The 25,334-nt window shown below is 29.8% G+C and overlaps 7 protein-coding genes across 13 annotated transcripts in view; 3 read left to right on the plus strand and 4 right to left on the minus strand.

Annotated features, from left to right (window-relative positions):
* The window catches only part of LOC138938041 (trimethylguanosine synthase-like), a 109,784-nt gene extending 107,598 nt beyond the window's left edge, over window positions 1-2,186 (plus strand). For both annotated transcript variants that reach the window (XM_070304754.1, XM_070304753.1), the window contains 4 exons: window positions 671-953; window positions 1,036-1,167; window positions 1,225-1,523; window positions 1,786-2,186. In XM_070304754.1, coding sequence (XP_070160855.1) covers window positions 671-953; window positions 1,036-1,167; window positions 1,225-1,523; window positions 1,786-1,893 — 822 coding nt within the window. In that variant the 3' untranslated portion in view covers window positions 1,894-2,186. The remainder of the gene's footprint in view (window positions 1-670; window positions 954-1,035; window positions 1,168-1,224; window positions 1,524-1,785) is intronic.
* On the minus strand, window positions 2,162-5,929 carry LOC138938042 (zinc finger protein 64-like). 6 transcript variants are annotated; one of them, XM_070304759.1, is made up of 8 exons: window positions 5,856-5,929; window positions 4,513-5,098; window positions 4,308-4,415; window positions 4,025-4,227; window positions 3,769-3,944; window positions 3,230-3,682; window positions 2,949-3,155; window positions 2,162-2,875 (listed from the first exon to the last, which is right to left on the minus strand). In XM_070304759.1, exons 2-8 carry the CDS (start codon window positions 5,068-5,070, stop codon window positions 2,451-2,453), a joined length of 2,130 nt encoding a protein of 709 aa, XP_070160860.1. In that variant the 5' UTR covers window positions 5,071-5,098; window positions 5,856-5,929; the 3' UTR covers window positions 2,162-2,450. The 6 variants fall into 6 exon arrangements, with proteins under 6 accessions (XP_070160860.1, XP_070160859.1, XP_070160856.1 ...); XM_070304758.1 differs by lacking the exon at window positions 5,856-5,929 and adding an exon at window positions 5,732-5,833 and having other exon boundaries at window positions 4,513-5,094; XM_070304755.1 differs by lacking the exon at window positions 5,856-5,929 and adding an exon at window positions 5,732-5,833.
* Window positions 5,921-7,212, plus strand: LOC138938045 (jerky protein-like). The gene is made up of 2 exons (XM_070304763.1): window positions 5,921-6,257; window positions 6,331-7,212. The coding sequence occupies exons 1-2, from the start codon at window positions 6,243-6,245 to the stop codon at window positions 7,114-7,116; spliced, it is 801 nt and encodes a 266-aa protein (XP_070160864.1). The 5' UTR covers window positions 5,921-6,242; the 3' UTR covers window positions 7,117-7,212.
* Window positions 7,213-7,338: 126 nt separating this feature from the next.
* LOC138938044 (leukocyte receptor cluster member 1 homolog) lies at window positions 7,339-8,689 on the minus strand. Its single transcript, XM_070304761.1, has 3 exons — window positions 8,545-8,689; window positions 8,376-8,475; window positions 7,339-8,233 (listed from the first exon to the last, which is right to left on the minus strand). Exons 1-3 carry the CDS (start codon window positions 8,565-8,567, stop codon window positions 7,448-7,450), a joined length of 909 nt encoding a protein of 302 aa, XP_070160862.1. The 5' UTR covers window positions 8,568-8,689; the 3' UTR covers window positions 7,339-7,447.
* Window positions 8,690-9,014: 325 nt separating this feature from the next.
* On the plus strand, window positions 9,015-10,077 carry LOC138938108 (small nuclear ribonucleoprotein F). Its single transcript, XM_070304862.1, has 2 exons — window positions 9,015-9,131; window positions 9,609-10,077. Exon 2 carries the CDS (start codon window positions 9,617-9,619, stop codon window positions 9,881-9,883), a length of 267 nt encoding a protein of 88 aa, XP_070160963.1. The 5' UTR covers window positions 9,015-9,131; window positions 9,609-9,616; the 3' UTR covers window positions 9,884-10,077.
* Window positions 9,854-10,790, minus strand: LOC138938107 (chromosome transmission fidelity protein 8 homolog). Its single transcript, XM_070304861.1, has 2 exons — window positions 10,504-10,790; window positions 9,854-10,386 (listed from the first exon to the last, which is right to left on the minus strand). The coding sequence occupies exons 1-2, from the start codon at window positions 10,521-10,523 to the stop codon at window positions 10,050-10,052; spliced, it is 357 nt and encodes a 118-aa protein (XP_070160962.1). The 5' UTR covers window positions 10,524-10,790; the 3' UTR covers window positions 9,854-10,049.
* A 3,036-nt stretch (window positions 10,791-13,826) lies between these two features.
* On the minus strand, window positions 13,827-17,369 carry LOC138938116 (calcium uniporter protein, mitochondrial-like). The gene is made up of 5 exons (XM_070304872.1): window positions 17,201-17,369; window positions 16,965-17,083; window positions 16,572-16,718; window positions 15,731-15,934; window positions 13,827-15,590 (listed from the first exon to the last, which is right to left on the minus strand). The coding sequence occupies exons 1-5, from the start codon at window positions 17,289-17,291 to the stop codon at window positions 15,261-15,263; spliced, it is 891 nt and encodes a 296-aa protein (XP_070160973.1). The 5' UTR covers window positions 17,292-17,369; the 3' UTR covers window positions 13,827-15,260.
* Window positions 17,370-25,334: the final 7,965 nt, after the last annotated feature.

Raw genomic sequence — 25,334 nt, forward strand, 5'->3', positions numbered from 1 at the left:
AATGCAATATTAATTTTATAATTTATTATATCAATATTTCGTATATATGTGTGTGCGATGTATATTTCTATGAAATGCTATGTGAAATGTGTATTTCGATTATTATCACCATAGACATAGTATATCTAGACCCAGTGTTGAGGAGTGGGAGCCGAGGTGCACGTAGAAAAGGACATGGTCTGTTTCGTGCCCCTTGCGTTCTCTCTCGCTCGCATGTAGCATGACGAAAGAGGGTGTTATGCCACGCTATGCTCTGTGTGAGCGAGAGAGAACGCAAGGAGCACGAAACAGAGTATGTCCTTTTCTACGTGCATCATTACCCCCACTCCTTAAATAAAGACAAATGCTCGATCTACGTATATACGAAATATTGATATAATAAATTATAAAATTAATATTACATTATATATAGGTTAATCATTTAAATATTTATATCGCATAGCTGAAAATGTCAGTGTTTTCCAATTATATATCTCTAATATTTGTTAGAAATTATCACATACATATACGTATGCGCACACGAGCGTCATTATATCTTTGTTATTTACTGGACTGGAATGAACAAAGATAGAACGACGCTCGTACGCACACGAGTGATGTTTCTGAACGCAGTCATATAAACATGCCCATGCTGATTTAGAGGTTAGTAACGACTTATTCCTGATTATAGACTAACAAGTATTTATCCTGTGATTTATCGTCGATACCTGCAGAAATCGATGTACAGTCTAATGACAAAGGTTCCTATACAAAAGCACAAGCTACATTCACATCAAGTTCTGACGATGAAGATAATATAAAAAAGATGCAAAAGAAAAAGAAGAAGAAGCAGGTTAAAAGATTGAATAAAATCCTCCCAAAGGAAATAGCTAATGACTATAAGCTATGGAAATATTATATCAAACGTTTTGGCCTCTTCAGCAGATATGAAGATGGAATTAAATTAGATCGTGGTAGGTACTTCATATATTTCTTAAAAATTATAAATATCTTTTGTATATATGAAGTGATAGTAATATTATATATTTCTTGCAGAAAGTTGGTTTTCTGTAACGCCAGAAGAAATAGCGAAGAACATAGCAGAAAGATGTAGATGTGATACAATTATTGATGCATTTTGTGGTGCAGGCAGCAATTCTATTCAATTTGCATTTACATGTGAAAGAGGTATGTCTATTACATAAAAATTTATAAACAAAAACATTTATGAATTATGTTTTACAGTGATTGCAATAGACATCGATCCCAATAAAATTAAGATTGCTCGACATAATGCAGGAATTTATGGTGTAGACGATAGAATAGAATTTATTATTGGAGATTTCCTGCAGTTAGCACCACAATTGGTTGCGGATGTTGTATTTTTAAGTCCACCATGGGGCGGTCCCGATTATATAAAAAGGAAAGTGTTCAATCTTGAAAATATCATGTCTCCTGTTGGTGGGGAAAGTGTATTTAAAGCAGCAAAGGAAATTACACAACATGTGGCCTATTACCTACCCAGAAATTCAGATCCTCTACAGGTAAACAATTTTGACTTAATATAATATAATTAATAATTTATTTGCAACTATATCAAGGTTTGTTCACATTGCTTGAACTTTTTGCACTCAGCATCTTCGCTTTCATTCTCTTCAACATCCAAATATATATTTATCTCGTTTCAAGTGCAAAAATTTTTAGGAATTTCAAGCAATGCAAACAAACCTATAGCTAATACTTGCGTATGAAAAAAAGAAATATCCTTTTTCATTGCATATTTGTCAAATATAAATAAAATTACAGATTATCAAATTAGCTGAAAAGTATGGTAAGGTGGAACTTCAGCAAAATATGCTCAATGGCAGGTTTACAGCATGTACAGCTTATTACGGTGAATTGGCCAGAGTATAATTTAAAAGAAGAATGAAGAAAAAAAATCTCTCAAATTTACATTTCAGTTATATCAGTTGTTTTTATTTGGTTTTATCAGAATCAAAATCTTGTTACACATTTTTGTTCATTCAAAAATATTTTATAATTCTATTGTAAAATGTAATACTCGGAAGGATAATGTAATTTACATTTTGTATCTTTCAAACTATTACTTTACATTTAGACTATTACATTTTTTATGTAGAATATTTCCATAATTTTAATTATTAATAAATATATCTGCAAGAATAAAAGCACATTTTATAATATATATGCTTTAAAATTGTGAAAAGGAGAACTTATTCAAGATTTTATGTATATAATTTACGAAGAGAATTATTGCTAAGTTATTCGATCTTTATTTTTGATTTTATTTTAAATGCAATATCGGTAATGTTTACTACAGAAAAAACAAAAGAATGGTATATTATAAAAAATAATTAAAATCTTTGACACTAGCAAGAGAATAATAATGGATATGGAGATCATTTTATTAATTTGACATTAATTATCAATTAATTATTATTTGTATAATTTCATGCATCAATATCAATAGCGATCACATTTGTTTCTTCAATATCACTGGTTGTCATGCTGGTGTTTTCAATATCAATGCTTCTTACACTTCTTTCCTCAGGTTCTGCGGGTATTGTTATACCACCAGTGTCTATGCTTTCTTCCTCTTCTCTAGGAATTTTTAAAAAGCAGTGCATTGTCTCATCATCCTCTTGCTCAATTGTAGAATCAGTTTTGTTTAAACTTTCTCTTGTTGATAATGAACCCTCGAGATGTTTTGATGGTATTTGTATTGTGATTGTTTGTGAAGTACCATCAGCAGATGTTGAGGAAGACATCAAATTAGCTTCTAATGTATCTCCATCTTTCGAAAAGGCACCCAGACAGCTATAAACTAATTGTGCTGCTGCAATGTTACCAGGAAAGACTTCTACATTCTCGCTGTCTGTAAAGTAATGAAAATCCACTAAATTATGAAGAGAGTATATGCATGCAGTTTAACAGATTTTTAGTATTACCTTTTTTCTGCACATTAGATTTTATTAAACCCTTTTCATGATCTCTTACATGTTGAATATAGCTTTCATTTTTCACTGTTTTAAAAAGACACAGGTCGCACGTAAATAAGCCAGACAGTAGAGGATGCCTTGATTTTAAATGATTTTTATAACTACTACTTTGTATTGCAGTATATGAACAATGTGGACATTTATATGGTCGAAATCCTGTGGTAAAAAAATCAAATCGCTCTTTCATAAGTAAAAATCATATAATTAAAACATATTTTTAGTATACTTACCCGTATGTTGCATAATATGCCGTCTTAAAGAGTTATGGTCTCCAGTCTTGTATTCACAAATCTCGCATCTGAAAGGTTTATCTCCCGTGTGTTGACGTAAATGCATTTGCAACATCGCTTTCCTGGCGCTAGAGTGGCCGCAAACATTACAAACATATGGACGTAGTTTCGAGTGCACGGCTTGAATGTGATTCTTTAAACATTTTGAGTTTGCATAAATTTTACCACACACGTCGCATTTCTTTGAGGTATACCATCGGGTTACTTCTAGGGTTTTGCGATCTAAATGCATTACACGATGATTGCGCAATTGACTAGCTTGCTTAAAACATTTCCCACAATCAGAACATTCATAATCACGAGTATCACTGTGCACTCTCATGTGTGTTAAAAGTTTTACCATGGTAGCGCTTTTGTAAGCTTCACATATTTTGCAAGTGAACAGACCTATATCTAAGTGAAAATAATTTTGTGAATATAAATTCTTTTAACACTACTTATACATTGCTTTAATTTGTATATAACAGTATTTTACAAACCAATTTGATGCTTTTTCCACAAATGTAAACTACATTGACGCCACTTTGTAAATTTTACATCTCGACATACACTGCATTTGAATTTTGTCATAGTTTCAGATTCTGTGTGACATAGAATATGTTGCTGCATAATTTCTTCTGAAGCGAATTTGTATGGACAACTCTGATACGAACACCTTGTAAAGATTACAAAAGTAAAATATAAATAAAAGAACATATCTCTATCGAACATATCTCTTATAATAAAATAACATACTTAACATTTCTTTCCGTTAATTCTATCATTTTCTTGTTACGCATATATTCTAAACTTAATGTTTTGGGGATTTTTACTGGATGTTCTACTTTACTATTTTCGATAGGTTGATCTACATGTTCGGTCATTAAATCGGGATTTGTCAGATCAGTTAAATTTTCTTTCCCTGCTTCATCGCTTCCAATGTCTGTTAATTGATGATCCTAAGAAAGAGTATATTTTATCATACTGTCTAGAAATAAAAATAAGCTACATTTAAAAAAATTCAGTTTAAGATGATTACATTAATCATATGCTCTCTACAGTCCTCAAAAGAAGGGAAGCAATTGGAACATTCTGCACACATATAAACTATTCTTACTTCACTCATATTTTTAGATTCTTCTTTTGACTGCATACATATAAAAATTAACCATTTGATATTACATTATAGATTTATCATGTTTATTAAAATTATGAATTATAATATTTAAATTCAGATTATTTACCTCAATATCTATAGTAGAATTTAGATGCATTTTTTGAATATGGCTTAATAATTGAATTTTATTTTGAGTTATATAAGCACATATCTTGCATTTAAAAGCAGTTACAATTTCTACAAAATCATCAAGATTAATATTATCATCCTCTATAACAAAATCTTTCCTTGGTTCTTCTGCAGTAACTTCATATTGTTCTTCAGAATGTTCATTTTTAACTATTATATTTCCATTAGTGATATATTCGTTCTCACAATTTTCCACATCCTTTGATACTAAGAGCGCTTTTTCCTGAAAATCTGTCTGTTCTATAATCTGATTTGTGTCCAATTCTTGAAGCACTCCATTTTGAAACGCATACACTTGCCCATTCAAATAAACTAAAGAAATTGACTCTTGTTCATTTTCCAGCTTAGTTTCCTTTATAATATCATCAGTATTTTGCTCTTCATTAAATGTATCTTTTATCATGTCCATTGGATACGGTGCAATTTTATAAATATATTTTGTGCCATTTATATCACAACTCAAATAGGATACGTCTAGATTTGTCTCTTCATTCATTGCTGATAAGGATTGTAGAGTGATCTAACTAAGCATTATAACGTATCGTTTAAGATTCAGAATATTTGCACAATTAACTTTTAATGCAGCTTGCAATACAAATTTCAATATATATGAATTGATATATACAGATATACAAAATTATTTGCTATAATACACGATTCTATTCCCCAACACACACAAAAATCAATCTACAATTTTATATTTTAATCATATAATTCATGTAATACATCTATATTTGGAATAACAAAAAAATACGCTGTTATAGAAACATGTATCACGAAATATGTAAGTAGATTTATTTTAATATTCGATGATTATGAATATCTCTATCACAAAATGATAAATTAAAATGTGTACATCAATATAGAATAATGAGGTTATCTCTGCGAGCAGTTATAACAGTAAGACTAGTAATATTGCGAACAGTAATTCAAGTCGGGATCGACATACCGATAAATCAAATTTTTCCTACGATGACATATTTGTAAAAAGAATAGAAAATACACGTTCGAAAATATATTCGAATTCGAAATCGTATCTCGCGAAGAACCTCGCGCATACGAGCGTCTGGTTCGAGATTTCCAAATACATTTGTATTACAAAGTAATAAGGAAAGATTGCCGTAAATAAAGCATTGTATAAAAAAATACAAACTCACAGGAGGAATTTACTTAAGTAGAGACCATTTTAAGATGTGAGAGGTAAAAAAAAAATGACATAAATATCAAATTTTTGCACGCACACGTGCAACACACACATTATCATATGTGTATGATATATACGTATATACAATCAAACTGCTTGTTTATAATAGTTTTCATATATTTTTTTCCTCGCGATTAAGCAGATTCTCTATATATTCTCCGATAACAGATAAGAAAATAACTGGAAAAATATGCAGACTAATTTATTTAGGCGAATATAAAAATAAAAAGATAAGTTAGCGAATCTGATTGGCTACATCATGTTATTACACTTCTTTTACTCGCTTTCTTGTTTGATCATGCGTACATTGATATTTTCATGTGAAGTAGAGAGAGAGCAACGCAGGAACAGAAATTAAGTTTACTGAGGTTACAGGTTGGGGAGATTTAAGAGAAATTTATTAAGAGGAATTGGTTCCGATAAAAAAAATATCGAATTTCAATTGTATAAACAATAAAAAATCAATGACAACAAAGAAGGTACATTAATATAGATTGCATTAAAATTATTGACAATGATTTTGCTGACACTTGTATATATTTTTTTTTTCAGGAACATATTAAGCAAACACGTCTCAGCATTGACGATCGTGTTAAAATTTTAGAACGTCTTGATAAAGGAGAGAAAGGTGTGATTCTAGCACAGGAGTATAAAGTATCTACGTCGGCAATAGCAAACATAAAGAAATCGAAAGAAAATTTGTTGAAACAAAGAAGTTCACTTATTATGTGTCAAGGAAAAACGTCCAAAAAAAGATGCACAGGTGTTGAAAATAGTCGTCTTGATCAAATGTTATATGAATGGTACCTCCAGGAAAAAAACATGGGGATTCGTGTCACAGGACCAATGTTGCGAAAGAAGGCATTAGAATTAAATAAAATACTTAATGGTCCAGAGACTTTCAAAGCTTCTACAGGATTTTTGAATAAATTTAAAGAAAGACATGACATTATTTTATCAGTTCGTGAAGAGAAAGACACCGATGGGGAAAAAGATTCTACTGTTCAAGATGCAAGCGATGACTTGTGTCGAGAATTGACCAATGACCATGAAAAGCAAGAGGACTGGGAAATATTAAATCAAGTGATCTTGCCTGAAAACTACGAAAATAACATCGACCATGAAGGAAATGAAGAAATAGAAATAGAAATAGAAAATAAAGAGTATTTAGATGACAGTTCAGAGAATGATCTTACAGCAAAGAATGCTTTTGACGCTATTAATACATTTATCTGTTGGTACCAAAATCAAAATTATTGTTCACCTGAGGATTGGCAATATTTATGGAAATTTTGGAAATATTCACTAGATCAAACTCTTCTTGCAAAAAATATATAAAATAAAATAATACATTTATTTATTTTTGTAATATAAAAAATAGAAAATTATATTTAAAAAAAATACAGTATAAAAAATAATGTATAATAAACTACAAGGTCTTATAATAATTTTGCATTTAGAGTTTCCTACAAAATTTTAACTATATATACTTTATTAATCATTCATTACGATATGTACAGTGTATATACAATACATAAATCTTATATATATATATATATATATAATACATATAATTCCATATATATTATGTTTTACATTTAGACTTATAATAATTATATTTTAAGGATTTCCCGGAAATGAAAGTAGCTTGTTTAAAAATTTGTTCACTTTATTTAGCATTTGTGTATTTGGGTGTTCTTTCTGCATTTTGTCTAGCAATTTCAGGAAAGAATTGCGAATTGTATTTCTGTTTTATGGCAGGTTTAGGAGTTTCTGGTGCTATAATAGGTATTGGTTCACCTCTTACTTTGGCCAAGAGTGCTTCAGTTCTTAACTTCTCGCTCTGCTCTCTAAGCATCCTCTCTGTTCTTAATTTTTTTATATCTATACTACTTTGACTTTTGGTTTCTTTTTCCATTATATGCTTGTACTTTTTTTTCTCATGTTTATTTCTTTTGTGCTTATGTTTCTTACATGTACTATGAGTTTCCTGATCGGAATGAGAATTATCAGAATTAGAATATTTTCTCTTAGTATCCTTTATTTTTATTTTTAGGTGGTCTTCAACAGATTTAGAGCGCATAACATTCAAATATTTTTTTATATCAATTATTGGATCGTTCAAAGCTTTTTTCTTAATTTCTACTTCCACATTCTTTTCTGTATCTGTTAATCTCTTTGGCAATTCCTCATACCAATTTTTCTTTCCAGTTGCTTCATTAGTATCTTGCCCTAGATATGTCAGATATCCGATTTGCTTTTCATATTTTTCCTTGTCTTCCTTTTTTTCTCTCTCATGTTCTATATTAGGTTTGTTGTAATCAATCTTTCCATCTTCAAGCTCAGCAAAGAAGTTAACATGTTCTAATTTTTCATTCGAATTGTCAATTTTTTCACGACCATCGTACTTGGATCTTGTATGATGTCTTAATAAATTTATTCTCGCTTCGGTTTCCTAATAAAAAAAAAACCAAAAAATTACATAACCATAACAATAATAAGAGATAATTTTGAGAAGGAAGTGAATCAATAAACAATATTTTTAAATAGTATAACAAAAAATAATCAATATTTTATATAATTTATTATAGACATACAGCTTTTTGAATCCGCTTTTGTTTAATTTTTTCTTCTTCAGCAGCTTTTGCTTCATCTCGACGTACACGAGCGATATTCTCTTTCGTTCGGACATGCCACCTGAATAAATTTTAATTAGAATATATGCAAGATATATACAAAAATACATTTAACAAAGATAACTCATACCTTTTCTTTGGTAGAATATTCATTATTGCCACGCTACACAAAAACAATCGTTTCGATATAATAAATTTAGAATCAGTAAAGTTATTTAGATAATTGTTTTGATTTAACAAAGTACATATAAATAATTTTCCATGGCGTATGACATATGATTGAAAATATCTACAAATTTAGCGATATAAAGGCAACTTTCCAACAAAAACGCACATAGATACAATGTCTCACGATTGGCTCTATGAAATATTCTATGAAATAGAAATATTTTAGGGATTTCTCAAAAGTTATCTAGTTCATAGCCAATTGCGTGATATTATTCTATTTTTTCTTACTGCAGAACTTCCAGAACTAGATAAACTTGTCAATTTTTATTTTTTTGCAGATGGTAACTTGTATGGTGTACCAACCTACGCAAACGAATTTCCGAAGAGAGGGATAGAGCTTTTCTCTGCTGACTGAGCCGGCAGAGCGCTGTAGAATTGCAGATTGCAAAGTGCAGATATATTCTTCAGAAGCGTGTGTATAGTAATCGAGGTTATAGTTAGCCTGAAATTGTATTTGAACAAATTTTTTATTTATATTCTATTTAAGAAGTAAGTACATATATATGTATATATTTCATATTCATAAGAAATAACATATGCTTTATATTTAATATATATTTTAATATACAATATCTATATTAATATATTTTTATAACTTAATTTTAAAAATTGACTTTCGAAAAAGGGATATATTATTTATTATTCGCGTAAATGTATTTTAACTGATAATTGCTGATAATTTATCATAGCCACCAAGATATATTCTCAATAGATATTATTATATTGTAAATATATGTTTTAATTAATAATATCTAATATATATTAAAGTCTGTACGTGTGTGTGTGTGTGTGTGTGTGTGTGTGTGTGTGTGTGTGTGTGTGTGTGTGTGTATATATATATATATATATATATATATATATATATATATATATATATATATATGGTTTGATTATAAATATATTGAATGCAGATTGCAAACGCTAATTTGTTACGTGCCACATGTTTTTAAAAAATTTATATTACAGAATCTACCATGGCTGCGACAATGCCAATAAATCCTAAACCATTCCTCAATGGTTTGACTGGGAAACCAGTCATGGTAAAATTAAAATGGGGCCACGAATACAAAGGTTATCTAGTTTCTGTGGACGGTTATATGAATTTACAGCTGGCTAATACCGAGGAACACATTGATGGCAACTGCACGGGGAATCTCGGAGAAATTTTAATTAGGTGTAACAATATCATGTATATAAGAGGGGTAGAGGAATCGGATGAAGAGGGTGAAATGAAAGATTAATAAAATATATTAAGCTTAATACTAAATTTAGTATTATATTTTAACCTTGTATTATTAAGTATTAACATAATTGGACTAATAAAATTACTTTTGTTAAATCAATAAGAAATTAAAATGTTTCTTAAGCATTATACAGTTAAATTCATAAGTGATACAAATGTATATGTTAACATGGTTTCGGAATATTAGTTACTATAGATTTTGGTCTTGATTTAAATAGAAGTTTCTTCTTTACAATAGCCTTTACAGTGTATTCCGTCTTTACTGTTTGATCTTCCTCTCCGATTTCTCTTACATTGTCACGATGCCTTTCTAATACAACTAAAGGTTTTTCAAGTGTTATTTCCTTCCCATGTAGCACATGAATTCCGATAATCAAAATAGGTATTCCAGCTTTCGTAAAATGAAGGTCGCCAATTAGTTGATCATTTGAATTTTCGGTTCTTTCAAATTTTAAATCACCTTGCAAATCTACGATAGCCCAATCTTCTATAACTCCATTTCTAAAAAAATAGCGAAAATAGACTTTTATATGTTATAATGAAAGTTGTCCATATCTTATGATAAATAATCCGTTTTAAGATATATAATTGGTAAAAATACGTCAAAAAAAGATTTACTTTTTAATCGGTATGATCATCTTTGTTAAATTCTTCAGTGTTCTTTTTGAATTTCTTTTGGACAATTTATATACACACACTACTTCGTTAGGTTAAATATCAAATACCGCCAAAAATATCAGTCGTTCATAAACTTGTACAAAAGTGAATCGTATATGTATAAGCTATAAGCAATGAGAAACCTGAGAAGGGTCACGCCATCGTTTTTCATAAGGCGCTTTTGTAGCTCTACAGTAGCGTCAACTAAATTCATTTTAAAGTCAGCGAGACTACATGACCAGATTCACTTTTCGGTGCCATGGTAAAACAGCCGATTGGTACATGTACGTGCTAGATCCATATAATTGTGGATCAAAATTGCGAAGAAATATTATGAATTTATTAATGTTTTATTAGCTGCGCGTGATGTTTTGCCATCTTAGTATTCAAATTTCTCGTCTAAATGCGATCACGACAAATATCGAGAAATAATTTGATACAATTAATAATAAATTAATTCTCTCTCTCTCTCTTTCTTGGCAACAATTATTTTTATAAAAATATTTAAAAATAAATATATTTTGTCCAATGCTGTATCGTCCGACTTTTCGACGATCTAAATATGATTCGGATTGAAAACACGTAATAAAATAGTCGAATCGCGGATATATGTATATATAGATATATACAAATACTTTTACATATATAAATCTCAGACTTTACAAAAATAAGTTTTTAATAAATATATTGTTTGACAAATATCTTTTATATGTACAAAGTTAATATATATATGTGTACATATATTAGAGAGTTATCCTTTATAAATATTCGATTTATAAAATTTATATGTAATTAAATTAATTATTATTAAGATTATATAAAAATAGAAAGGAATTATTAAAGGAATAACATCTATATTGTAGACAAATTATGTGAAAATGAATAGATCGAAGGTCTATAGGAATGAATATTTTATTAATTACATAGATGGAATGTGAAATTTGATTTAATGTTGCATATATATATATATATATTATTTTCAATTTTATTCACATAGACGTAAATACATTGAACGCAAAATTACACAACACATTTTCGCTCAAATAAATATTCATGTATCGACTGTAGTAGTATATCGAAACGAAAATAGAAATGAATGGTTACAAGTACATTTGTTATTGAGTATACTATTGTAGAATTTGCGAGATTCATATATTTCAAAATAAGATTTTGATGTGTATTCCTTTACATATCATTTTATAGGTACATCTATCAATCTTATCTACCATACATAAAATTTTTAATTAAATTCGTCGAATTAAACATATTTCCGATGGCTTGGATATACATATTTAAAAAAAAATAATATGCGGATATAAGATATACATGAATATGATTGAAATTGATGACGAAGTAATTTTTATCAAATGAATTTTGATACTTGGTTCTCGTTTCTTTGGACAATTTGATGAAATAGAGTACTTGGCATCAAAGATTAGTGATTATAATTAACGTGAACATTTTACAAGTTATTTTTTTTCTCTTAACATTTACATCAGATATACAATAGATATATAATAGCCTTTTTTCAAATGTAATTAGCTTTGATTATCTATTGATGCATCAATCGAGAATTAGGCATTGAAGCTTACATGAGAAATGCACTAAGGCAATATCACTCGCAAAATAACATGTGCGTAATGTACATATGTTCGTATATATATGTATATATTTATATATGTACAAAAATTTTTATATATATACGAAATATCTTCTTTCTAAGAATAGAGTACAAAATATTTTAGGAAAATAACTGTGCGGTGAGACAATCAGAAATAGGAAAGTGATACTTTCATTCATATTACTCTAGATAATATTATGCTTCTTATTCCACTACAAACAATATAAAGATCTTTAACTCTTCGTTCGAAACGTACATTCTTATAGGAAATAAGATATATAAGCTCACTAAAGAGTGATTAAGATAGAGATGCTCTAAATATATTTTTTATGCTTCGTTTTCCTGTTGTAAAAAAGCGTTGGCATCTAATGTGTTAGCAGTAAATTTTAATTAATTCCTAATATCCCTAATTTAGGATCGCCTATTTTTTATGTTTGAAATGTGGCATACATTTTAATATCGTAATAGTGTGATACATAAAAAAACAGTTTTACGTGACATAAAAAATTCAAAATAAGGTACGTTGTATCTCACTTCTCTGAATATATATATATATATTTTTTTTTAATAAATTTGTTTTAATTTATTTCAATGATTATAGAAGATCATAATCAGAAATTTAAAATTGAGAAGTCGAGATTTTATTTAAAGATTTTGTTAACATATGAATTATAACCTAACAATCATTATTCTATCGAACTTCCTTATTAACGTATAAGTACAAAAGAAATGAAACCAGTTATAGATTCAACAAACTATTTTCACGGACGGATAGATATTTATGAAAGCAAGAAGAAGTCTTATAAGTTTAGAAGTACAATCTATGTATGATTCTTTTATATTATAATATTCTCGCATGAAAATGGTATGTAATAGCATAGTAATAGTAGCATTATTCGTGTGCTTTCATTAAGAACATTGATAATGCTAAAGTGATAGGAGTATAAGTGCTTTTTGTTACGACCTTTCTGACCATATATCAACGATTTTCTACAATAAAGAGTTTGAAAACTAGAAATTTTCAAGTTCAAGTTCAAGTTTATAGTTTTGAAAGAACATTAAATATTTTTGGTAATTACATGATAAGATACGTAAGCGAATGTATTAACCTACCTTTCGTTATATTTTTTCGAGTCACTAATGTCTTTTCGGATGGATTTTTTTTTATCTATGCTAATGTTCATGTATGAAATTGATGAGAAGAAAGGATAGCAATGTATATATATATTGATATTTACAATGTGATGTTATTGAAATGCATTAATTATTAATGATTAGCAATTTCGTTGACTTTATGAAAAATTGTATATATACAATAACATCAATGTCGATGTATATATCATAATACCACTTTGTGAATAGTCAACAGCATTATTTAATACTATGCATAAAATGATTTTAGTATTCATTAATAATTGTATATCTCCCATCAAATTATAATATATCTATAATTGTTGTAATTCAATAAGATTTTCAATTACTTTTAATATTTGCAGAATAAAAATCTTATGTGTATCCACTTAATTTAAAATTTAGGAAAATATTCAATATATTTTTGTTGGACACAACATTAAATAATATAAATAAAAGACAGTATTTCTGTAGATTACCTTACAGTTTACAAAAAAAATATAATTATAATTATATTTTGCAGTTCCTTAATATATTACAATTTTTTCATTATATCGTTTTGTTCTCAAGCAAGATATTTGCGTGTACACATTATACATTTTTTTATATTACATACATATAATTACTGTATATAAAATATTATAATTTATTATATAAATAAAATTATATAATGTTATATATATATATACAATAATTATGTATATGAAATATATATATAATTTAATTTTTTTATATACATAATTATAAACATAATTTACACTTAACATGGCTTTACATTTCAGAAGATCAATTTTCTTCTCTTCTCACAGTTTTCGCGAGGCATATTATATTGTAGTGACAGAATAATCACTTGTCAATTAATTTTTAAATTGCTATTTATTTTTTATAGCGAATTCGATTGAATGTAAGTATTAGTGCGCACAGATGTATACTAAAAACCGATGTACATAAATTTTACTGTGTACATAAATCGACTACCAAATTTTCATTGGTCAACGTACTTATATTATAATTTTGAATAACTTTGTAGTCAATTGTATTTAGTCTGCACCAGTGCGCAAAAATTACTGTCATCATTATCATATAATCATATAGTTTCAAGTTACAGCACTGCTGCCTTGAGATTTATTATAATATAATTCGGCCGAGAATGAGAGATAATGATTGGATTGGTGCTGAGAAATTGGCCAGTGATTAAATATAATCTACAACATCATCCGTTGACATATTTCAGGAAATAACCCTTCAATTACAATACATACAACAAAAAGTTAATCAAAATAGCATACACTAAGCTAACATATACTGGACATCATAAATGCCTTAATATTTGCCAAATGTATTTTTAGCAAAAAACGCGTCATATTTGACATACGTCATTTTGACCATATTGTATTTCAAATAAAACATCTTTTATTTTATAAAACTTTTATAAAAGTTTTGTGAAATGTTACTCTCTTCTGTCAAAGTGCTAGCTGGTTCGAAGACTGTTCATTTAGCGATTATTATGACATTTATGATGCCTGGTATAATTATCTCTTATATTTTTCTCTAACGTCTTCCAAACACGTCGACAGCATTGAGCATTCGATAAACGCGATATTTTAATGCCTGTGAAATACGCGTGGTGAGGGTTGCCGCCGATACTTGGAAGACTGAATCGAGATCTGAAGATATCATTCTAGATTTCTTTGCACAAACGCACACAAACACAAAAATAAATTACATTCCCCTTTGTTTTGCAATCTGATCGCGTTCAGCACTGACTTTGCGGATTTAAAAATTCCCCTGAGTGCATCGCGCGACTTGAAAAAGTCTCTTTTGAATATATCCAATACTTCGTTGGAAAAAGATAATGCCGACTTAAGCGATTCGTAATCGTTGATTTCGTTACTATGGTTTTTTATCGCACATTCTACGTTGAACTTAATTTGACAAACCTTGATCCAACTTTCATCCACCTTGACTAAACTTTAGATCCCTCATCGGGATGTTTCTTCGAAGCGTTCAGTTCTGACGTGATTTTAGGAACATCTCTTTTGGGGCTAGGACTGGGACTAGGCGAGGAACTCGGTGATCTTGAGCTGCTACTAGAGCTGGATCTGGCGCGTTGCTTTCGCTCCAATTGCATCTTATAGTCATATAAAGGACCGCGAATAACTTTCAGAGTGGTTTCTAATTCGTAAGCTCGATTCTTTAACGAATTGTACAAGTTAATGTCGAGACCGATCTTTCGTGCTCTTCTATGAAGTACTATGAGATGACGCCTATTCAACACATCCGGCAGCATATATTCCTGTATAAAGAAAAATAATTGATTTGTGTCGATGTCATATATATATAATATTATATATAGTTTTAACATTATATAATGTATTTTTGATAATTTTCGTAATGTTATAGATTTCTACGTGTATATTTTATTATAAAATCAACCTGTCTGGTGACGAGGTAATAAATAAACCACATCATAGTAGTGCCATAAGTGACGAAGTAAGTGACGGGCTCCATTATATCCCATGAATATTCCCACCAGGTTAATCTGGCTAATGCTCCAAATTGGATTGACATCATAATTAGGAACGTCCAGATAAAAAAATTCGCTTTTTTATAAGCAGCATTTTGTATTTCTAGCAATTTCTAAAACAATTAAGAGAATATAAAATTCATCTAGGTGTATCTAGGTGTTTCTGTTAGTAAAAATATATATTTTATTTTCTATCATATCCTATATGTAATTAAAAAAAAAGATGTATGAATAATATCAGAGATGGATAAATTTATCAGGAAGAATTGTGGAAGCTAAAGTGATATGATTTTTTCTGCTTTATAATCTCATAAAGAAAGAAAAGAAAAGACGTAAGAAATATTTTATAGAAATTCTCTTCTTTTGACATTGCATAATAGCGAATATAGCAAGTGAAATTCGCACGAAGGGATTAGAAAAGTATTGCTGTTTCTTCAGTCACGTGTGCGAAGCGCGATACGAGTGTGCTAATTAGAAGAATATGGCAATTAAGAAGAGTCGTAAAACCGACACGTAGTATATGAGAAAAGATTGACAAAATAGGAATGCGGTCGCGTTTAAACTAATTTATGCGCGTTTACGATGGAAAGGTAATCGATGCATGCGCTTCGTTTAATTACTATTAAATCAATTAACAAACCTATGTACTGTCACATAAATATATCCATGTCTTGTGTATACAACTCGTATATAACTCGTGTGTGTATGTCGCGCAATCTATAATATGAAATATTATTCTAACATTTCCACCTGTTCTAAAGGTATTAGTTGTAATCTAATATCTTCCAGCTCGGCCACAACCGATCTTTCCATATCGACTTGATATTCTCGTACGTGAAACGCTTCGTACAGTTGTGCGATAAGTGCTTGTATATCTCCAAGTTTTTGAAGATCCTCCTGCGAAAGTGAGAAATGTATAGTGATACTTGTAAGTTTACATTTGGTTCGACAAAGAAAATATGTGAACTGTAATAAAAGATATCGCCGAGTGTGGAAATTATGATTAGCCAAAATATCGCTCGTTTAAAATTCGAATCAATCATTAAACAGAGCATTCCCACAACTACGCATTTCTAGATTATATAAAAATTGTATTAAAAATACAAAGTCGGACAAAAGACGAGTCTTTATGTGATAACTCACTATCGTGCACCTTTCTTGAATCGGCGGCGAAACAATATATTCGTTATTATTTATTATTAATTTGAAATCCTCTTCTAAAAGCGATTCTATCGTATTACTGGAAGATATCCTGACACCATCTGAAAAACGATCAAAACTTTTATCTTGCATTATTATATAAAGATCTATCCGATTCCGTCTCTAATACTTTAATTATTAATTAGCCACTAAGGAGAATGATTGATACGATATCTCACCTAACGATGTTATGCATGCTCGATCGATGCCACGATCCTCTGTCTTCAACATATCTAAAAAATTGCCGACTGTATGTGTTATCGGCTTCATGGTGAACGAGCAATTTTCTCTTCTAGATGGAAGAGGTACCGTGATTCTGGGAAGCCCATTGTAATATGTCACAGTGACATCCGAATCTACAGAATATATATATATATATATATATATATTTCACGCAAAATAAGACATAATTGCCTTTACTATGAATAAAATTAACAAGTTTTGTGAAGAAAATTTATTAGATTCCGTGAATATTTTTATAAGATTTTATTCTTTTAAAACAATACGTAAAATATATATAAAAGCTTTTTTCGAAAATCTGTTAATAATCATTTCTAGCATATTTTTTACATCCATATGTGTGCACTCGATTGCACGCATCATGCGAATATCTCTCGATTAGCAAAAACATAATACAGTTTACACATGCTGAGAAAAGTACGCATGTGTACATGCGTATAATCGTATCATGGATTGTTCGTATCCATTGTTGAAAATTCGGATGGGAGATATCGAGTTCAAACATGAAATTTAGCATTGCGAGCCTTCGAGCGATACTCAACTTTAATTTTATCGGTATTTCTATTCAATAGTATTAAATTATACTAATATCAATTTTTTTTTAACTTAATTGATCAATCAATATTTAAATTAATTTATTCCTGACAATTCGATTAAATAATGTCAAAAGAATGTTAATTGTTAGTTATGTACAATAATTAAAATTATAACGTAGCAGAACGGAACGTAACATCGTTCGCCATCGAGGCAATGGAAATATGCGAATATACGCAATTATAAAAGCACACATTAAACATTAGTTACACGCTACATACTTGCTTTTTATCTGTGTTGTCCATTGTATATACTTAAAGTTATATCTGTGCAATATAAATCTATTAAAAATAATTTCAACCTTTCATATAACGGAACAGCTCGTCGAACAATTTTCTGATGCACAATCTGTTTCTCTCAATTAATTAATTTACTAAATATCTCTGATGAGGATATTGCAAATTAAATGAAATAAAACAAGTTATAAAAAAATCCAAAATCGATAAGAATATTGCCTCAACTATTATTATTTACATAAAAAGTAATGCAACATGTTCTACGTTAAATTCTCAATCTAATCGTTATTCGAAAAATTTTGTTTGAATGATTATTTAAATGTATCCATGCATTTTTCAGAACTACAAAAGAAGAAAGATATGTAGGATCGGTAAAACGCAATGTATCCGCGATTTTGTTCGCGTGATAATCGCGCAATTGAGAGCTAGACTGTGTGTATTAACCTGGTTACAAGCCGTTGATATGAAGAAGGTATTAGAGTGTGGAGAACGGAACGAGACGACCTAGGTCTTTCCGCTGTAAGCAGAACGGAACCAAGCATTAATCCGCTTGCGCTAACGATCTCTAAAAATGCATCTATAGGCGCAAGAGCTATCTTCGTAAGTTTTTCTTTCCAAATTTGTCATTATAATTTTTAAACTGGCAAATAGAGCAATAAGCGACTAATTGCAAGAGTTACGCCATCATAGAATATTGAAATTGCTGAAGGATACTGCGAACGATAGATGAGATGATAAAGGATTAGCAAGTAATCGATATATTTTGTAAATAAAATAAATAAATAAAAAATTTAACATATAAACTCTAGCTAAAATTAAAAGATGCATTTTTTCGCGATGCACATATGCAAAATCATATGAACCAATATGTTTTAAAAATAATTTCAAAAATTTGTATGTATTGTGTAAATACCTTTAAAGAAAAAACAATACAGAAACTCCAGCTTTTAATAAAAACGATGAAATTTTAATAAACAGCACTAAAAATTTTCAAACAGAAATGCGAATTTTTCACGCCTGAGATTATGAAATACAAGAAATTAAAGCGTGTGATGGATTAACGATGAAGCGGAAGAATTAATATTTCTGATCGAATAATTTATAAATGTATTGCAAAAGATACAAGTGCATATATTATTACGATACATTTTACATTGAACATGATTAATCAATAATTTGGAAATTACATATCAAGATGCTATTTCTCTGATCACGATCGTTGTAATTATTTTTATATGATTAAAGATATAATTTTTATTGCAAGTAAAAATATGTAATCCCTTTTGAAAAAAAATTATACATTATCTTTTTTATTTTATGGAACTGTGTGTATTATAATAGCATCGTACAATACATCAAAATATGACAATCGTACAATATATTCTTACTTCAATTATATATAAAATAACATTTATATTGACAATATTATTTATAATATTATATATCTCTATCTATATAATATTATATGCATAATATCATATCATTCGTCGGCAATATCATTTTATTGGCGAGGAAAATCTATGAGAAAATCATTAATCGTTTGTCATGGAGAGTTCTTGTCCCGAAAGGGAAACAACAACGAGCTAGGATCTCTCGATTATATTTAGGACGCTTAAAGAGCGATCGGTAGTGATTGACTGCAACTCGGATAGGAATTTAATGCCGCGATAATTGCGTGTTCTTTAAACGGACAGGTAACGTCCGACAATTAATGCGCCCCCACGCACATGACACACGATCGGCGAACACGGCGATCCATGTGCATCACCCGGTAATAGGTTGGCATACACAGGTGTGGAAGTGGTAAGAAATTTACCATCACCTAACCGCTCGCCTCCCTTCTTCTATTGTCCGTGGTGCGATGCGGTGGTGAAGTTTTCTGTGCCGCCGCAGTCTATCGTAAGATCCTGCTCAATTAATAAGTGACGCGAACGTGGAACTAAGGCGACGTAGTTATTTTTTTTTTTTTCGCAATAATATTTCGACGCTCCCTCAAACTTCTCTAGACCTCGATTTTGCTTTATTGCTCGGAGATGTACGACTGACGATTACCAAGGGAACTTCCCAAGGGTAGGTAGATGGATATTTATGAGATTGACCGCTCATAACTTATGATATTCCCGAGGACCCATTGCCGTTAGCACTAGAGTAATCGCGTGGTTAGGATTATAAATTGAAGGGTTAAGGGCAAAATATAAAGGTAATATCATAAACTATAATGTTTATTTTAGACATTATTTCATATTTAAAACGGACCTTATAAAAAATATATAGATTTATTCCACTCTTGCATTAAACCTTTCGATTTAAATATGTTTATTTAGTTTTTTATGTTTTATTAAATCTAGTTACAGCTATTTTTCTGAAATATAATTTGCTGGGAATATTATACATTCCGAATATTTTATTCATAATGAACCAAATGCATACGCAGTTGAAATAAATAAATAAAATAAAAATAAAAAAAAAACCTTTAATTTCTGTATAAATATAGTTATGTTTTTAATATTAAAACTGTTATGTAGAATTAAAGAGTGAATATAAAAATAATAATGTAAATAATAATAAAAATTTTTAATTCACTATTTAATTGTTAGCCATCTTTTAAATATAAACTTCATCTTTTAAGCATCATCTTTTAAATGTAAACTTCTATATAATATATGTATGCACAAATAATGAAATATATTCTTGAGATTTCGCGCGTCTGATAGATAATTCAAAAAATTGATAGGCAATGTGTTTCTAAAATTATAAAAAAATCTTTCATATACATCTTTCATATACGAGCTTTCTTATATGCTTTTTAAAAATTTCCGTCCAACTTTCAACCAAATTATGAAGAGATTTACGCGTCGATGATTCTCTAGAAAGTTACTGATATGTTGACATGTGGTAAAATATTTTATAAAGTCGAACGAAAAAAGCGTATAACCGTGTATAATTAATAAGCATTGCGTGAGTTAAATCCAGCTCTGAGAAATCCCGTATTACCAGAATTTTAAGCACGGAATTATTATCTTTATTCTTTCATCGTTCACCGACGAGTCCGTTATTCGTATATCATGCAATTCGCGGTGATAATAACGTAATCTTGTGGGGTCGTATGTGTGTGTGTGTGTGTGTCTGTGGATCGTAACTGGCAGTTTGCGTGTAACCGTATTTGACATGTTGCAGTTTCACTTCCTCTTTTGGAAAAATTATGCTATCGTACTCTACCACATGAGATATAGTGATCATTGTCTGGGACGTTTGGGATATCTTGATAGTAGCTTCTATGAAAATATCGTATCTTTAAAAATATAAAATTAAAATTTACTTTCTTTTTTACGTAATTCAATATTTAATATTCTTTGATATTTGACTTTTCAATTTTCAAATCTGCGAAATATCTATCTGTAGATTTAAAGATTTATTTAAAGATTTAAAGAACTTTTTGCTATTTTATTTCGAAGCAATATGCAAAATGAACGTAACGTTAGCCAATTAAAATATACAACTCGATTTTTCGTAACGTGAATCCTCATGGCATCTTAGGTATGTAAATAATATATGACTCTAGGATACTTGACGCTGCAGGTGGATGTACGTGATCGCTTGGTTGAAAGTATTAGACAGTAGTATATATCGCTTATCCATGTAAGACATTTCGAGCTTATACCATTTCCAAAAGAAAATCTCTCTGCATCAAATATTTTATATTTTCTCATGGAAGAAAATGTTTGATTTATTATATATAATTATTTTTATAATAAAATTAAGGGAGAAATATATAAATGTAAAATATTATAACTAAAAAAAAAAAAAAAAAAAAAAATTAATATTAACCAAGATTTTAAAATTATAAGTTCCGTGGGGGGCGCTAAAAAATCATGCATTTTAAAAATATCTAATGTATACATTTTTAGTTATTTATAATATATATATTTATATATATAAGTAAACATTTTTTTTCCATGAAAAAATATAAAATATTTGATGCAGAGATTTCCTTTCGAAAGTAGTATAAGCTCGAAATATCTTATATGGATGAGTGATATTTAGTTTAATGCTTTCAACCAAGCGATTATATATATATATATATATATATATATGTAATATACTTTTTTAATTATTGTCTTTCAGTAATACATAAAATTAAATAGTAAATACAACACAGAATAAATACTATATAGAAATATGTTGCGTTGACTCTGAATTAAAAAATCTAAATTTTTACAAATCAATCCGAAAAATACAATACTTTAATCTCTACTATCGAAATACCCCCACCGTTACGAATCATTACCACGACATTTCATTGAAGTAGAGTGCGGTATAATTTCCGAAAGAAAGAATAAAATATTTTAATCGTGAAATTTATCAAAAAGGAAAAATAGAACACGTTTTGCTTTAATAATTTTATTAGGTCTAAACCTGACGGTCAAGACCCTTTCTGGAAAAAGTTAACGTTGGAACATCCTCGGTTCGCAATAAACGTATCTCTCGTACGGTTCTCGTTATATATCCTTCCTAGATCGATTTTATTCACGAGAAAACTGCACGCTAGTGTCATCTAGTAGCAAGTCTTGATACGAGAAACGGGCTGACTAAAAATTTATACATACACGAGAAAGACGTAGACGAGAGTTACGAGAAGGGAGCTTCATCATAAATGTCTTTACGCTCGAGTTGTAACACATGCGCCAGACGGGCCTTTCGCTTTAGTTTTGCTTGCAATTTCTTGAAATGCTTCCATTTTTAAGGGCATTCAATATGTATCTCGCGAATACATGCATTGCCCCCATTAAATTTCATAGCGCCGTGCTCAGTCTGTCGACAAAATTGGATAATCTCGTACGTACTCGTTAAACACCGAATAAACATGTTGAAAACGAGCTTGACAATATGCCCCTAAATGCCTTTCACGTTATTGTGTATGCGATATAGGTTTCTATTACATAGCCAAACAGAGCAGAAAAAAACATTGGATTTACATCATCGTTTCGATGGTATCAGTTTTGTTTAAACATGTACGAAATGTTACATCGGCTGTTTGTGCATTACGAATATAAATCACTATTAACAAACGCATCTCTTTCTCTCTATTATTCATATGTCAAGAAAGTTAAAAAAGTTTAACGCTATATCATAAACTTTTAACGGGATTTTTTAACACAAATTGGAAAGTGAGTCGAGATATCATAAATCATACGTACATATAAGAGGGAAGGAACTGTACATTTATTTAGTAGTAATTGTACCTTTCAATCTTTTATAGCTAAAGTTTTTGTTACTAGCAACGCTCTTTTCTAATGCAATTCTGAGTATGTTATAAATGGATATTACACTTTAGAACTTCGAAACTTTTATCGAAATTTATAATGGCTTCAGGACGAGTGTAACGATCTGTATCAAACCCATTGAATAATTAATTATAAATTTTCATAATGACGTTAATACGTTATCATTTATCCGAAACAATTCCTTTAACCGTTAATTTGAATATCAGTTGTATGCATTTCAAATAAAAATTAATAATCGATTATAAATAATAATTAGTATGTCATTACAATAATAAAAGATATATATATACAATATAATGTCATCATATTTTCATATATGAGATATGTCGCGTATTCAGCACAATTTATCGTTTTATCAAGTTGTGTTTAAGTAAGGTGCGTACTGTCAAAATGATGCTATCGCCGCGACTTTTGAAAACATTTGCAAAATATTTAACAATAAAAAAATATATAAAAATATAAAATATTAAATATAAAAAAATACTCTCGACATCACTCAAGCATTAAATATTAAATTATATCAGGTCTCTTCGCGATCGGCCATGGGCGGTGTGCAAAGTGGAACTCATAATCTTGGCGAGGCGTTATGGGTACAGGAACGACAGCGGCAGAAGTGCCATCGGTGAGTAACAGGGTTTCTAATAACGCATGCAAAGTATGCGAGTTATGTGAAATATACGATCGATATAGATACTTGGGATACACGATGGATAAGTATCAATCTTAATTTTTAAGTTGATTTATTAAGTTGACTTTTCCTATGACGCTAATCCAAGAATCTTAATAAAAACTATGTATTATATGTATAATTAATTACTCGCGTTGTGTCTCCGAGTAATCTTAAAGACTGATGAAGAAACCTTAATGCCCATGCTGGAGAATATTTCTCTCTATCTGGGCCGGCGATTCACTAATTATTCAAGCGTCAGAAAGTTCCACTAATTATAAGATGATTTCCATCGCGAAAGTACGAAACTAACTCTCAATTTGTTCTTCTTCAACGAAATTCCTTTCACAGTTGCGATAATTGTGGGTGTCCTTCGTGCGACTGTTTTTAAAATAGCGATAGATGAAGCTTTCCTTCGGACACTTCTCCGCAAAGCGATCCCAAAGACCGAAATAAAATAGCTGTAACCGGGACAAGGCTGACACGAATAATTTAAAAGTCGAGAGAAAATTTTTTCTGCGCGTTCTGCTCCGAGCTCTTCGTTTTGAGAATCTAGAAGTGCGTTGGTTTCGTGGTTTTCCGAGACGATGCGTCACGATTAGTAATAGTTATTAGTTAATTACTGCCGTGTATATTGCCACGGTCAGGCAACGCTTATTAACACGGTTGTGGTCTAATTACGACTTCGTCTGTATAAACTAGGCGTTCATTTCTAAACAAGGAGATATTCCGTAAAATGCTACCCGCAAATCCCCATTCTATTTCGAGAATCAAGGAAATAGTTTTACATACATGAGTTGCAATTTGCCATTTAATTGCGAGCAATATATGCCAATTATGCTAAAATCCTTTTCCAAATGAACGATTCGAAAAATTATATTGATATTGTCTTGTAATTTTGTCAACGTGTACAAAATCAATATTTTTGTCGTGAAAAATATTAATAATAATTTCGCGAATATGTTTTCATAATTTAGCCAGAATGCTTTGTATAAATATAAGTTTGAATATAATTTCAAATAGAGCTTTACTGACAAAACTATTTCGGAGCTAAACTCGCGGATTATGTTTCAAATAGATTCAAACATCATTTTTCTTCCTAAATTATAGTATTCACGTTTACCGAATTATATTCCCAATTGAGGAATAAAATATATATATATAACTCGCAGCATATATTGCGTATCGATAGTCGCAATATTGCCAATAAATCATAGGAACCGCCTACGTATCAATTTCAGTAATAATATTTATAGAATATATTTCTATGCATAAATAAAAACTATAATAT

Source organism: Polyergus mexicanus, unplaced genomic scaffold, assembly GCF_030449975.1.
Source record: "Polyergus mexicanus isolate NDT 795.1 unplaced genomic scaffold, iyPolMexi1.0 SCAF_12, whole genome shotgun sequence".
NCBI lineage: Eukaryota > Metazoa > Arthropoda > Insecta > Hymenoptera > Formicidae > Polyergus > Polyergus mexicanus.